The 12,560-nt window shown below is 37.9% G+C and overlaps 1 protein-coding gene across 13 annotated transcripts in view; it reads left to right on the top strand.

The window, feature by feature from the left end:
- The window catches only part of ZRANB3 (zinc finger RANBP2-type containing 3), a 54,587-nt gene extending 42,786 nt beyond the window's left edge, over nucleotides 1-11,801 (top strand). For 11 of the 13 annotated variants that reach the window (XM_030019325.2, XM_030019322.2, XM_030019324.2 and 8 more), the window contains 8 exons: nucleotides 802-1,005; nucleotides 1,530-1,621; nucleotides 3,130-3,231; nucleotides 5,893-6,035; nucleotides 7,478-7,621; nucleotides 8,499-8,892; nucleotides 10,167-10,298; nucleotides 10,905-11,801. In XM_030019325.2, coding sequence (XP_029875185.1) covers nucleotides 802-1,005; nucleotides 1,530-1,621; nucleotides 3,130-3,231; nucleotides 5,893-6,035; nucleotides 7,478-7,621; nucleotides 8,499-8,892; nucleotides 10,167-10,298; nucleotides 10,905-11,003 — 1,310 coding nt within the window. In that variant the 3' untranslated portion in view covers nucleotides 11,004-11,801. The remainder of the gene's footprint in view (nucleotides 1-801; nucleotides 1,006-1,529; nucleotides 1,622-3,129; nucleotides 3,232-5,892; nucleotides 6,036-7,477; nucleotides 7,622-8,498; nucleotides 8,893-10,166; nucleotides 10,299-10,904) is intronic. The other 2 variants (XM_041124423.1, XM_041124421.1) reach the window with 1 other exon arrangement.
- Nucleotides 11,802-12,560: the final 759 nt, after the last annotated feature.

Genomic DNA, 12,560 nt, shown 5'->3' with positions numbered 1-12,560 from the left:
GATCTTTTACATGATTCTAATTTAAACAAATGGAAAATTCAGATAAATGTTAACAGGATATGAATTCAGTGAGGAAGAATATATGCTCAGTTTTCTTTGCAGCAAATGTAGCTTTCCTTTTCCTTGAGGTTTATGGTTATTCTGAATCAAATTAAATGGCAAACTTTTTCTCTACCTATCAAAACTAAATGATGTGGTATAGATGTTTTATTAACTTGGGTATTGTGTATTTGTTATGAGAGACATTACCTGGAAAATATGGCACTTCTTGCTCCAACAGGTTAGAGTAGATGTCTTTTATTAAATTTATTTAACTTATCTGGAAGTCTAATAAAACATTTTTATAAAGTTTTATAAACCTATCCCCATATTTGCCATTTCAATCCAATTTCAAATAAGGTTCTTTTTCTCTCTTTATTTTATTTAAGTCTCTGTGCTTGTTCAAGTAAGGACAACTTCTGAATTTCACAGGTTTAGATCAATGCCTGGAAAACTACTTTTTGTGTTTATAGTATACAATAACTGTATGTAATATAGAATTGCTAACTGCATTATTTATTGCATATATTTTGACATTAAGCAGGGTGCATGAATCTGCATAAATGGAAAACTTTGGTTCCATGTGTTTATTCTCCTAATATTAAAGGTAGCTCCAGTTTCCTAGGTGGTTGCAACATTAGAGAATAAGATGCAATTGCTTTGTATTTCAATTACATAGTCTCATCTCCAGGTGTGTATTGATTAGGTTCCTGTTTGTACGGGTAGCATAAATAATTGCTTTTTCTGTTTCTTTATCTATAGCTGAGGGAAATTGTGACACTCCCATGAGCAAAACTGAGGAGAATGTTTCAAAGGACTCCAGAAGAAATGAAAAGAGAGCAGAGTGCAATGCTGAAGACAGAAGAGAAGATTTTGCGGAATTGGTGACCCAGCAATCTGTTGAAATCAGTGAACAGGAAACTGTTGAAATTGAAAATGAAGAAAGTGAAAAAAAGCATGGAGAAGGTAAAGCGGGACTCCTATGAAAGAAAGACTATATCCCATTGCAAAACTGTATTAAATGCCTCTGGCATGAAAAATAGCTTTTAAATAAAAACCTATACATTTGAAAGATAGACAGAAGTACATACAGTACTACATGATTTTCTTGTTTTAGCCTGGGATGTTTATTGAATTTTGATGATGGATAAATCCAGCCTTTCCATACAACTCCTGAAGCAATACGGAGTTTTTGGCTGACTTAAGAACTATGTCAAACTAGCAGCTGTGAACCTGTATAGTCTTATTGAAACTTATGATGGCATTTACTTTTGTTCAGGACAGCCGCAGGCAAAACAGGTGATAGGTAATTCAGTAGAAACACAAAAAGAAAATACACAAATATCTTAATAACTTGCTGCTTGAGCTGTGTATCTTACTATGTTGTTCTGGAATTAGATACATGTGTCATATTATTTTTAATGTCTGAGTAGACTGAATGAAATGAATGAAGAGGAAAACTTTAATGTCAACATTTTTTCTCTTTATAGGAGATGTAGATAAATCAGAAATGTTTGAATTATATGATGGGCTTATGTTTTGTGCAAGCAGGAATACTGATAGAATTCACCTATATACAAAGGTAAACCTGAAATACACATGTTTATTATAATTTTAAAATTACAAAGTAAAATGTTGTCCTATGAAATGTGTATATATACTTTCATTTGTTATACTTTATATATAAAGACCAGTATTTTTGTATTAGCTGAAATGTACAAAATTTAGCTAGTTTACAATTCTAGTTCTTTTTCTCAGGGGAATTAGGTAATAATTCCCTAGATATGTAACTCCTAACACTTCTCTTAGCTTACAAAATGGGGCTAATACATTAGATGTATACTCAGATCATCTGTTAGGAATGCAAGTGATAGTTGTTTAAGATTCCTTTTTTTTATTGTAGTGTCTTATCACAAAATATTTTTCATAGAAGAACATTCAAAATTAAAATAAAAATGACAGTGAATCCTGACAGACTAAGTAAGTAAGTAAAATATTGTCACCACATTTTCAGAAAGCTAGGTTTTGGTGCTGTGTATAAGTCAGTAACTTCCTGAATAAAACCCATTATCATTAATCTGCAATGGTAATGGGAATACAGAAACTAGCAGTTGGTAATTTTCCAGGTCATTTTTCAAGGGGGAATGAGGACTTTGCAATTCCTTCTTTCAAGGGTTAGAAAAGTTCACCGAGAAGATTTCTTCAAAGCTGGTGAATGACTCAGTGTATTCAGGTGCAACTGCAAAGCATCACAAATAACTGAGGGCAATTCTTTGAGATAATACATTTTCATTAGGCTGATACAGCTGGGAAAACGTCAAAGAGAGTGTCCTCTTGTATCTGAAAACTTGTTTAATATACTTAAAATGTACACTGCTTCCTAGCTTCACACATTTTACTCAAAGATGCATTTTGGATGGTATTTGGGCAACTGTATATTGGTCTGGGTTGTTTTTTGGCTTGGATTAGAGTTTCATTACGCCAGATACTGCACAAAATCTTTCTGCTGAACGATGAGACACCGGGAAATTCTGCTTTGATTCCTTCTCTCAAATGATTGTGAATCATCAGTAAGTTCCTGGGTCATATGTACCCACTGGGACAACTTGTTCCTTAAAAATTAAGTGGAGGAGAACTTGTTCAGACATTTTTTAAAAAAAAGGTTAAGTATAATAAACAATGCTCTATTCAAGACTCTGATTTTAAATTTTAATGAAGTGACATTCTCCCATCTACAATCATTCATTTCCTTTGGAAATTCATTCAAGAGGATTATAATTTCAGTTTCTTAATTTAAGGCAGTGTGTGTCTGAAATATTTGCAAAGAAAAAAATTCAAATATTTTCAAAGCTCAAATTTTCACCCTGTTTACTTTTAGATATATTAACATGAATCGTGTTTCTTGCATCTGTGGTATTATACATCTGTGGCTGGTTTGGTTTTTTCTTTTTTTTTTTTTTTTTTCTGGAAAAATCTTACCATGAGGGACTAAATTTAGTACAAAGGGAAGATAATTCACTTGAAACAGATAATTTTTTTTTCTAGATTGTGCTACATTGCATCTGTAAACAAAACTGTTTGCTTGTCTAGGATGGTGAACCACTGAATCATAATTTCGTTCCATTGGACATACAGCTGGATAACTGGGAGGATTTACCAGAGACTTTTCAGCATAAACAAAGTCGTTCATCGGTAAGAAATTCTACTGGCACAGTAATATAATACTTAATACGGAGGGCTTTGACTTTTTTTTTTTTTTTTTTTTAAATAATTGCAGAACGCTTCCGGGCCTTGGGATCTAGGCACAGTTTCATCAATGCAAGCAAATCTTATAAATGTTGATGTGAATATTAATTATGCAGTCTGTTACTTTGGCAAATTATCATGCCTCCTGTTAACATTTCGGTAGATAGAATCAACCAGGCATCATTTAATTTATCATTTACAGGATTAGTAACTAACATTCATAAGTCAACAAAATAGCATTTTAAAGGTTATGAATTAAACAGGGCACATTATATGAATAAGAATGTGCTAGATTGTATCAGAGCTGCAGTTTTGAGCAGGTCTCCACTCTCACTTCTTCCTTTGGTCTTCTAACTATTTTCAAAGAAGTGTAGGGCACAGCTCCACTGAGACATGTAGCTTCAGTTAATTCAGTAATAAAGATCCCATTCATAATGGTGTTTGAGGAGAACATTAACACTGTAAACCCTTACTCAAGTAAGGACATGCAGAATTTAAATTGGATGTGCAACATTATCTGCTTAACATAGTTTTCTTAACTGTTTTTCTCCATTTAAAGAGAAATATAATTTGGAAAATCAGATTCTCTTGTGTAGGAACAAAACTGATTCTTTTTGGTAGGTTCTCCAGCAAGGTTGGAACTTAAATTTGTAAGACAGATACCTGACTGATTCAACCAACAGTTTTGTAAAGCAGCTAATGGGTGGGTACCAAATGTTGCCAGAGGATTTCAAAGCTATTTGCTAGACCGAAAAGACAAGTTAAGAATTCCATGTTTGTGGGCAGGGGGTGGCACTGCCTTATGGAACTTCCCGTCCTGCAGCCTTCTCCTCTGGATTGGAAGATCCATATTAGTAAATGTTCCCAAAAAGAATCAAGGAAATACCTTGTTTCTGTTTCCATTATATCCTGCCATTTCATTGACTTCTTTCTTGCTGCTCCAACTCCGAGGAAGTGAGACTCATCTGTACACTTTGACGTTTGCCATATAAAAATACTCACAGGAGAAAAAGAAAATCATTGCCATGTTGTAATCTTGAAGTATGGAAGTTCGTTCCTGGATAAAGCTGAAGTCACAATTAAATCTCTACTGCACAATGTATTTACTCATCCCATGGTCCGTGTTCAGAAACAGTGTGATGCTGACTGCTATAGGTAGTCCGTGAGGGAAAGAGGGGAAAAATGGAATGGAAAAAAACCTACAACCCAAGCCACTTGTTCAGTTGTCATATTCTTACTCCCATTTATTTTCTGTTGTAGAGATGAGGGTGGGGTGAAATAGTTTTTCGCCTACACACATCCTAAAGCAAGCAGCCATGTTATAAATTCTAAATTCCTATGTAGGAACAGTTTTTCCTTCACTTCCTCGCTGTCCTGTGGTTATAGTTGTTACGGAAACCAGTTCATCGTACCAGTCCTGTTAGTTTACAGCATCAAAGTTTTTGGGTTTGGTTTTTTTTGTGGCTTCCCAGCCTGTAAAAAAAATACTAGATTCAGTACCAGAAATTAAGTTCTTCTGAGCTTCTTTATTTTATTATACTTTCAAATTCTAAATGCAAAATAAGGAAAGGTGATCAGTATTATGCTATGTTCTCAATTGCCATTCTGGAATACTTTGTTAAACAGTTCATCAGTTTTTCCTCAGGATCCTGTGGCTGTGTGAATTTGAGATTAGTGTAAATTGCAGGTTAAGCTGCTCAAAACCCTTGCCCTTTGACTATTTTGATGGTAAAGTATGTCTCTACTTGCTAGTCAGATCTTTGTGTGCCACACTGAAATGCCACAGAAAAGAAAATGGCAGTATTGCCATAAAAACAGATGCATAATTAAGATAATTTGGTGATCTGATTTTCATGTCATTAACTGCTAATTTACTATAATTTTATCACATATGTTTTTCTGACACTGTATTACTGTAAAGGAATATAACAACCTTGAAACAAGTACGTCGGTGATTCTGTTAAAATTTTACAAGTTGCAAAACTTTTGTGAGAAATGGTCTAATACCTAGTTGAATTGAACAACTCTTCAGGTTACCCGTAGCTAAGCGTTCCATGCTGACATTAGGGGCTGTACACTACAGATTGTTAATCCAGTGTTAAGCATGTATCAGAAGGTTAGAGGGAAGAAGAAAGGTTGTCTGTAAACCCAATTATAAATGCTGTTCAAGAAATGGGAGTGAACTTCCCTTTTCTGAGAGGCCTGCTGCAACAGGGATAACCGCTGCTCTAAGAAGAAAACTCTCTTGCATGTCTGTTTTTCCCACCAACAAAGTCTTGCTTACACAAGAAAGGTTTGCCTGAGGCTTTATCAGGAAACCTTTCTCCTATCGCTACACCTCTAGATCAGTAAAGGCCATTTCTGGCCTTATTTTTACCTTCTGGATCAACTCACCTATCATAGCAAAACCATTATTTTAGACAATGCCAAAGCTGTCAGAGTTCTTCAGCAGGTGAGGGTTGGGGGTTGCAGCTTGTATGAAAAATGACTTGAAGGGATCGTTTCGGATAATACCATCTGTTTTCATCCAGTTTTGAATGTATTAATTCATAGCACGTAGTTCTGTGTAATGCCTGTCATGCTGCTGACAATAGCATTCTCTACCAGATACTGAGGTTTGTGAAAGAATGGAATCGTCTAACAGCAATGAAACAGAAGATTATCAGAAAAAGTGGTCAGATATTTTGTAGTCCTATTCATGCTGCAGAGGAGTTGTCTAAAAAGCAGTCAGTGGTTAGCAGCACAAAAAGGTATGTGGTTTTTAATTTTTCTTCCTCTTACTAATTACTGCAGGAAGTTTGATATATTTAATGTAACTTTCAGTGGAATGATGCTGAGACTGTAAACTGGTTGTTCGATGATTGCTTGTCGCATAGTGACAAACGTAGGCAACCAAGCACTGCAGTAAATCTGTTGGAATGAAAGTGTCTGCTTCCCTGTCCGGCACTGTGCCACATTCAGCAGCTGTTCTGGCTTTCCTGCGCTGCATGTTTAAACATCTGGAACTGGCTGGAAGTTTTTGAGGAAAAACCATGACCTCTGGGACTCAAAAGAAAAGTAAGGTCAAAGAATCTTGTTGTTTTCCCCACCTGGAAGCAGCAATAAATCATTAGTTGCCATCAGTGATATAATGCTTTATGCATAATTCACAGCCTACTCCAAGCCTCTCTGATACTCATTTTTATTTAAGCAATTCTGTTCTCTGTGGATGACATTTCTCGAAACTATTGTTTTCCTTGCTGGGTGTCACTGAAAAGGGCTAGTGTTTAATCCTTGTTAAAATCTAATTTACCTTTTTTCCACTGTCTTTCCTTTTTCTCATACACTATCTTCCCTGACAGACATTTGCAGCTTTAGGGTTGTTATTGCTTTCCACAAAACTTCTCATGCGTACAGGTTAACTCACCAAGGTGCCTCTGCAAACAGTCTATAAACTTTTTATTCCTCTCAGTCCCTACTGTTAAATTCTCCAGGGTGACTATTTTGGCTGTAGGCAAGAATTCAAGTAAATAAATAGTTTGTAATCCCAGTAACATAAGGAGAAGCAGCAGGTAGTAAGTGTTTCTGAACCTGTTGACTGATTGTTTCCTTCCATAAAAGTAGGCAAGATCTAACTGTGAACCATGTTAGAAAATCTACTGTAACCTACAGGTCTTCTAAGGTACTACATAGGATTTGGCGTATGCATAGTACAGAGAGGTACGCTTATGAGAAATTGTCTGAATAGTGGTTTTTTGGAAGAATGATCAGAGTAAAGGGATTTTAAGAGTTTTACTTGAGCAGTGATGTTTCGTGTGTTTTCACGTTAAAATAAAGTGAGTGCAAACATAACTGACAGAGCTTGTAAACTTCCTGTATTAGCTAGAGTATCAGTGAGACTTCACCTAACCGAACCACAATGGCTTTCAGATTTCATTGTCAGGCAATATCAAACTGCTTTTGTTTTCATATAGTTATATACAAAACAACTTATTTGTTTGCTCCTTAGAGCTGAATCTGGTTTTAGAAAAAGGTATGTAATATGGAAGTATTATGAAGTATGTTTTCCCAACCTTTATTCATTTCTCACCCAGGAAATGAGGGATTCTTTAAGAGAACATGCCATACCAGTCTTGCTGCAGCCAAGGCTGAATATTCTTTGATGGAGATTGTTCCCTTTGTAGTATATTGACAGAATTTTGAATTATTCTAGGTATGTGACCAAGGAGGATGTAGCAGCAGCCTCACTTAGCAAAGCTAGGAGCAGTGGGGGCAGCGTTCGCCTCATCTCGAAAGAAAGCGGGGTTTGTCTAAAGAATGAAAATGCTTCTATTGAACAATTGGGTCATTCCACAAAGTAAGTTTATTAATGCAATAAAGTGATTAAGCTGTTTCTCCCAAGATTTTTTTAAGGTAGCAAAATTATTTCCTATGAGTGTTTACCTTGCTGAAGTACAGTGTTTAGATAAGAAACTTGCTGTAGTGCTAATGAGCTATGTTTTATTCTTACAACAATTTAGGTTACATCTGTTGTCTGCTGATATAGCTGTTAACTAACAGTCTGATTAAAATGAAACAAGAAAACGGTTACATGATTTGGTTAAGGAAAAAAGAAGGTTAGCTCAGGCCTGCTTGTGAGGTCAACAGCAAATTGGGGACACCAAATTTTCCTCTATTCTGCCTCAGAATTTAGAAAAGAGGGAAAAGAACATGAAAATTCTAGACAGAAAATGCCCTTTTAAAAAATTTATTAAACAAGCAGTGTGTATCCTGCCTGGAGGTAAGCCTTGTTTAGAGTAGGAAACTGCTAGGTAGCTGTGAAAGTTGCGTAGAGAAACCAGGATGTTTCCTTTGACTTTTTACTTCTGTTAAAGAGGGGGCTGAAATGTTTTACTTTTATATGTGTACATGCCTGATGGAAGCCACTGTTTCTTTATACATACAGCATTATTTCAGCTAATAATTTAGCGTACATGTGTAAATGTAGTAAGATGTGCAAAAGAAAAATCTGTCTGTTACATTGTCAAATTTTGTTTAAATGGAAACATAAACCAAATAGATGATTGCACTGTGCAGGTATCAATCTGAGCAAGATTAAGATACTATTTCAACTGAAATTGGTGTTTCAGAGCATAAAAGATATCTAATGGAAATATACAGTGCATAAAAACCCTACTGAACTGTTTGCTGAATACCTCCTCTATTAACAGCTGCACTTTGTCCCCGGCAAACAGGTTGCCTCCAGAAAATGGAAAAGGCCCGTCAGTTCCTCATGCAGAGAAGACTGAAGCTGACGGCTCCTCCCTGTCCAAAGGCTATTTGCAAGCCTTGGACAGCCAAGGGAACCCACTCTGTCTCAGCTGTCAACAGCCAACAGCTCAGCTTGAGGCAGGCGGCCAGGCCCGTGCTTGGGACACACGATTCTGCTCTCATGCCTGCCAGGAGGACTTCTCAATTCGCTCTAGTCAGAGCTACCTTAGGACTAAAGTATTTGAAATTGAACACGGTGTTTGCCAGTTTTGTAATCAAAATGCTCAGGAGCTTTATCTCAGCATCAGAGACGCACCCAAGAGTCAGCGTAAGAAACTTCTGGAGCGTTCTTGGATGTCTCACCTTCCACTTGGGCAGGTAATGGTACTGGTCTGTAAGCAGTAACAGCTCCTCTGTGTGTTCCTGTAGCAGATAGATAGTTCAGAGAAATCCAAAATGTTCTTCTTACAGGTTGAAGGTCAAAGGTTAACCTAGCACCAACAACAGAATAAGAAAAACAAAAATCCTAAACACAAAAAACCCCAATGTCTTCCAAGACATTTTTTCATTGCTGAAAGGCACAGGCATCGGAATTCAGATTCCTTAGGGGTGTGAATATTGCAGCCAGATTTACTTGAAATGCACTTCATTAACATACTTTATGTTTATGGAACAATTTAAGAATGGAGGTAGTCTAGTAGTATTAGGTTATTCCTACTTTGCAGACTGTTTGGCAGGAGCTTAACAAAAGCCAGTTGTCACAGCTCCTCTCGGTATCACCTCAAAATGCATTACAAACAACCACCATTCTTCCGTGGTTGTGATTGCTTCTTCACTGACTTCAAGGCAATGGAGCAGGGAGGGAGAACATTCCTGCATAAAGTGGTATTTTTATTCAGAAACTAAAATGCTATTTCATTTTCTGCTGCGAAGTTGAAATTTGGCTTCAGAAGGTACTGGTTCCAAATTGTTTAAATAAATTCTGCAGACACCCATTGAAACTTGCAAAAGAAAAGACTGTCACTTGTCATATGCGTGGGATCAGCTTTGTTGCTTGCACCATTTTAAAATAAGGTGATGCACATCTGAAAGACTCAGATGGGAAGTCTTGTGGACTGGGGTATCTTACAAATTGAGCAAACACAACTCCATGTTAGTCCTTAGCTTTTTGAGAGCTGACATAGGGTTTTGTCACCTACAGTTTCTCAATGCTTGCTATTACAATTGCCACTGATGTGACCAAAAACTTAAATGACAAACACCTAGTTAGAGTCTTTAATTTTTGTGATGGGACTATAGCTGTTGCACTCTATTTGTGTGTATTTAATATCAGCACTTGATAATAAAATGGCATCGAAAGTATAACTTACTGTACCAATCCAGAAAACTGAACCTTTCCTTCTGTCTTCCCTTGATCCACTGCAATGTGCTTCAGCACGCTGCAGGCTAGGTGAAAATACGCCAAGGGAAGTTACAGTTGTTTGTTTGTCCAGTGGGAGTAACAAAAAAATGCTGAGGCTTACTTTCTTTCTCTCGATGAAAACTATAAATAGCTACTTCTCTGAATTATTTCTTGTTCTTACGGTAGGACGTACGTGTAGGTCAGAAGGAATATCTAACATTTCCAATGTCATGTCCTTTGTTTGCTGCAGTTGAATGAAATAATAACAAACCCGACAGAAGGCCAGTTCTGGCAGGTAGACCATATCAAGCCCGTTTACAGTGGAGGAGGACAGTGCTCCCTGGAAAACCTGCAAACTCTGTGTACGGTCTGCCACAGAGAGGTCAGTCCTGTACCGTCAGAAATCCTCACCCTCACAGGGAAAATGTTGTGGAACGTGCACCAGGGCGGTACTTACCACATCACGGAAGTATTTGGGGCGCGGGGGCCCCTAGAGGTAACGTAGCCTGACCCCGGGCTCGGAGCAGGTTACTCAGCACCACTCTGCACGGTCCTGCACCGTCTGACCCCCACCCCGGTCAGTGCCTGCCCGCCCTCAGGGTGAAACCTCCTCCCGTGTCCGGCGGGAATGCCCCGGCGGGGGCTCTGGCAGTGCTGCCTTGTGCCCCTGGGGAGGGCCTGGCTCCTGCCCCCCCTTCGGCAGTAGGAGACCGTAACGGGCTTCCTCCTCAGCCCTGTTGTCTCCAGCGGAACAACCCCTGTGCTCCCAGCCTCTCCATCCCGTACAGGGAAGATGGAAAGGTAGCATTAAACTGTTACAACAGTTTCCTCAGGATCTGGGAAAACGTCACCGTAATAAATGTGCATTTTATTATGTTGTCTCCTGCAAAATTAGACTGAAGTTTAACTGTGGGTTAATGCTTTCCATTGCGCACGCTGTTGCCAAGTAACAATACTTACTGAGCAGACCTGTCTTTCTCTTTTGCAGAGAACTGCAAAACAGGCGCAGGAAAGAAGCCAGATGAAGAGACGTTCTTTAGCTACAAAGTACGGCTGTGATATCACAAAATTTCTTGTGAAAATGTAAAATGCGAAATATATTCAGTTACACTGTAACTCGGGAACCAGTACATAGTTCTCCTCGTGCCCTGATTTTAAAAAAATCCTTGTAGTCTATCGGGCTGTTGGTAGAGGGAAGAAAATACAGAATTAAAACCAAGAAATCATTTATAACACTTAATTTTCAGAGAGCCTTGGGTGAGCGCATCCAAGGTACTCGATCATGGTTGTATTTTTGTGACCCTGTGGTTTAAAGCTAAATTCCTGTGTGTAACCTTAATGCAATTTTGAAGCATTACTATTGCCCTATTAGTGAGTCGTTACAGCTGCAAGAATTTGAGGAAGTTCTGTTGCAGCTTCTGTTGGTCTTACAGGGTTCAGCTGTAGTGGGGACATTATGGACCAAGAAGATTTCTTAGTTTGAATTCTTCTCTTTGTTCACATATCAAAATTGCTGGAGAAAACACAGGCTCTGATACTTGTTATGACAAAAATAGCACAAGTGCGTGGTTTGTCTCTTCTAAAACTGTCTTACACTGTTCTGATCAGCCATGAAAGGCCTACTGTTGGCACTGGGCCTAACTTACAGGACTTTGGCATTTAGAATCAATGTCTATTGAAATTGTGTTTTACTTAAACCAGCTTGTATTAAAAACTTATTCATGAAAGGAACAGTAACTATTACTCATTATCTCACCAAAGGTAGGTTCTGGGAAATGCTACAGTTGCATTCTCCTTAACAGGGCTGTAGAGATGCTGGTTGGTTTGGGCTGTTTATGATGTGGCTTTCTTTATCGTTACTTCAAATAAATACGTTTCTCTCTTTCCTGGTGCTATTCTTTTTTTTTTATGCTTTATCTGTCTCTCCCCCCCGCCTTTGAATGCTGTAAGGCAGTAGTATGTTCATAGAGTATATCTGTACACTACACCTCTTTTTCTGAAAGTACACGACTGCAATTTCAAGTACATCTAGATAAAATGAGCTGAAATGCTTTCTGGGTTATCCTTCTGAGAAAAATTCTTAAGGTCTTAAACATTCTTTTGCTCAGTTAAAGATTTAAGACAAGGTAGTGTCGTGAGCACACCATTTCCTTTAGAGTGAAACTAACTGGACTTTTCCAGCAAAGACACCTTTAGGTAACTAACTGCCTGAAAGAAGTGTGTTACACGATGTTTGTGTTCTCCGAGTATGACTAAGGGAAATCATCTCTTCAGCAGTTTAAAAGACCAAGTAAGAATAGCCTGATAACAACTAAGTAAGTAAGTAAGTAAGTAAGTAAGTAAGTAAGTAAGTAAGTAAGTAAGTAAGTGAGGGATTTTCAAGTTTATACAGCCTTTACAAGAGGCCACACTTTAATGTAAAATTTCATGAAGACAGCATGGCAGGAGAAGAGGAAACCAAGAGTATCAGGGGGAAGAAGCTTAAGTTAAAGACTGCTTATTCAGTGATTAGCCTAGTGCAATTTCTTTTAAAGCAGCTAGACAGTTGAACAACAGCTAAATTGGTCCTTGTCTTTCTCATCCCTTTTATCAGAGGAATGTGCCCCTGGTAAAACACAAACAGCCTGGAGAACAAATTCTGTGA

The sequence above is a fragment of the Aquila chrysaetos genome, chromosome 6, assembly GCF_900496995.4.
Source record: "Aquila chrysaetos chrysaetos chromosome 6, bAquChr1.4, whole genome shotgun sequence".
Classification (NCBI taxonomy): Eukaryota; Metazoa; Chordata; class Aves; order Accipitriformes; family Accipitridae; genus Aquila; species Aquila chrysaetos.
This window is presented reverse-complemented; position numbering and strand designations above follow the sequence as displayed.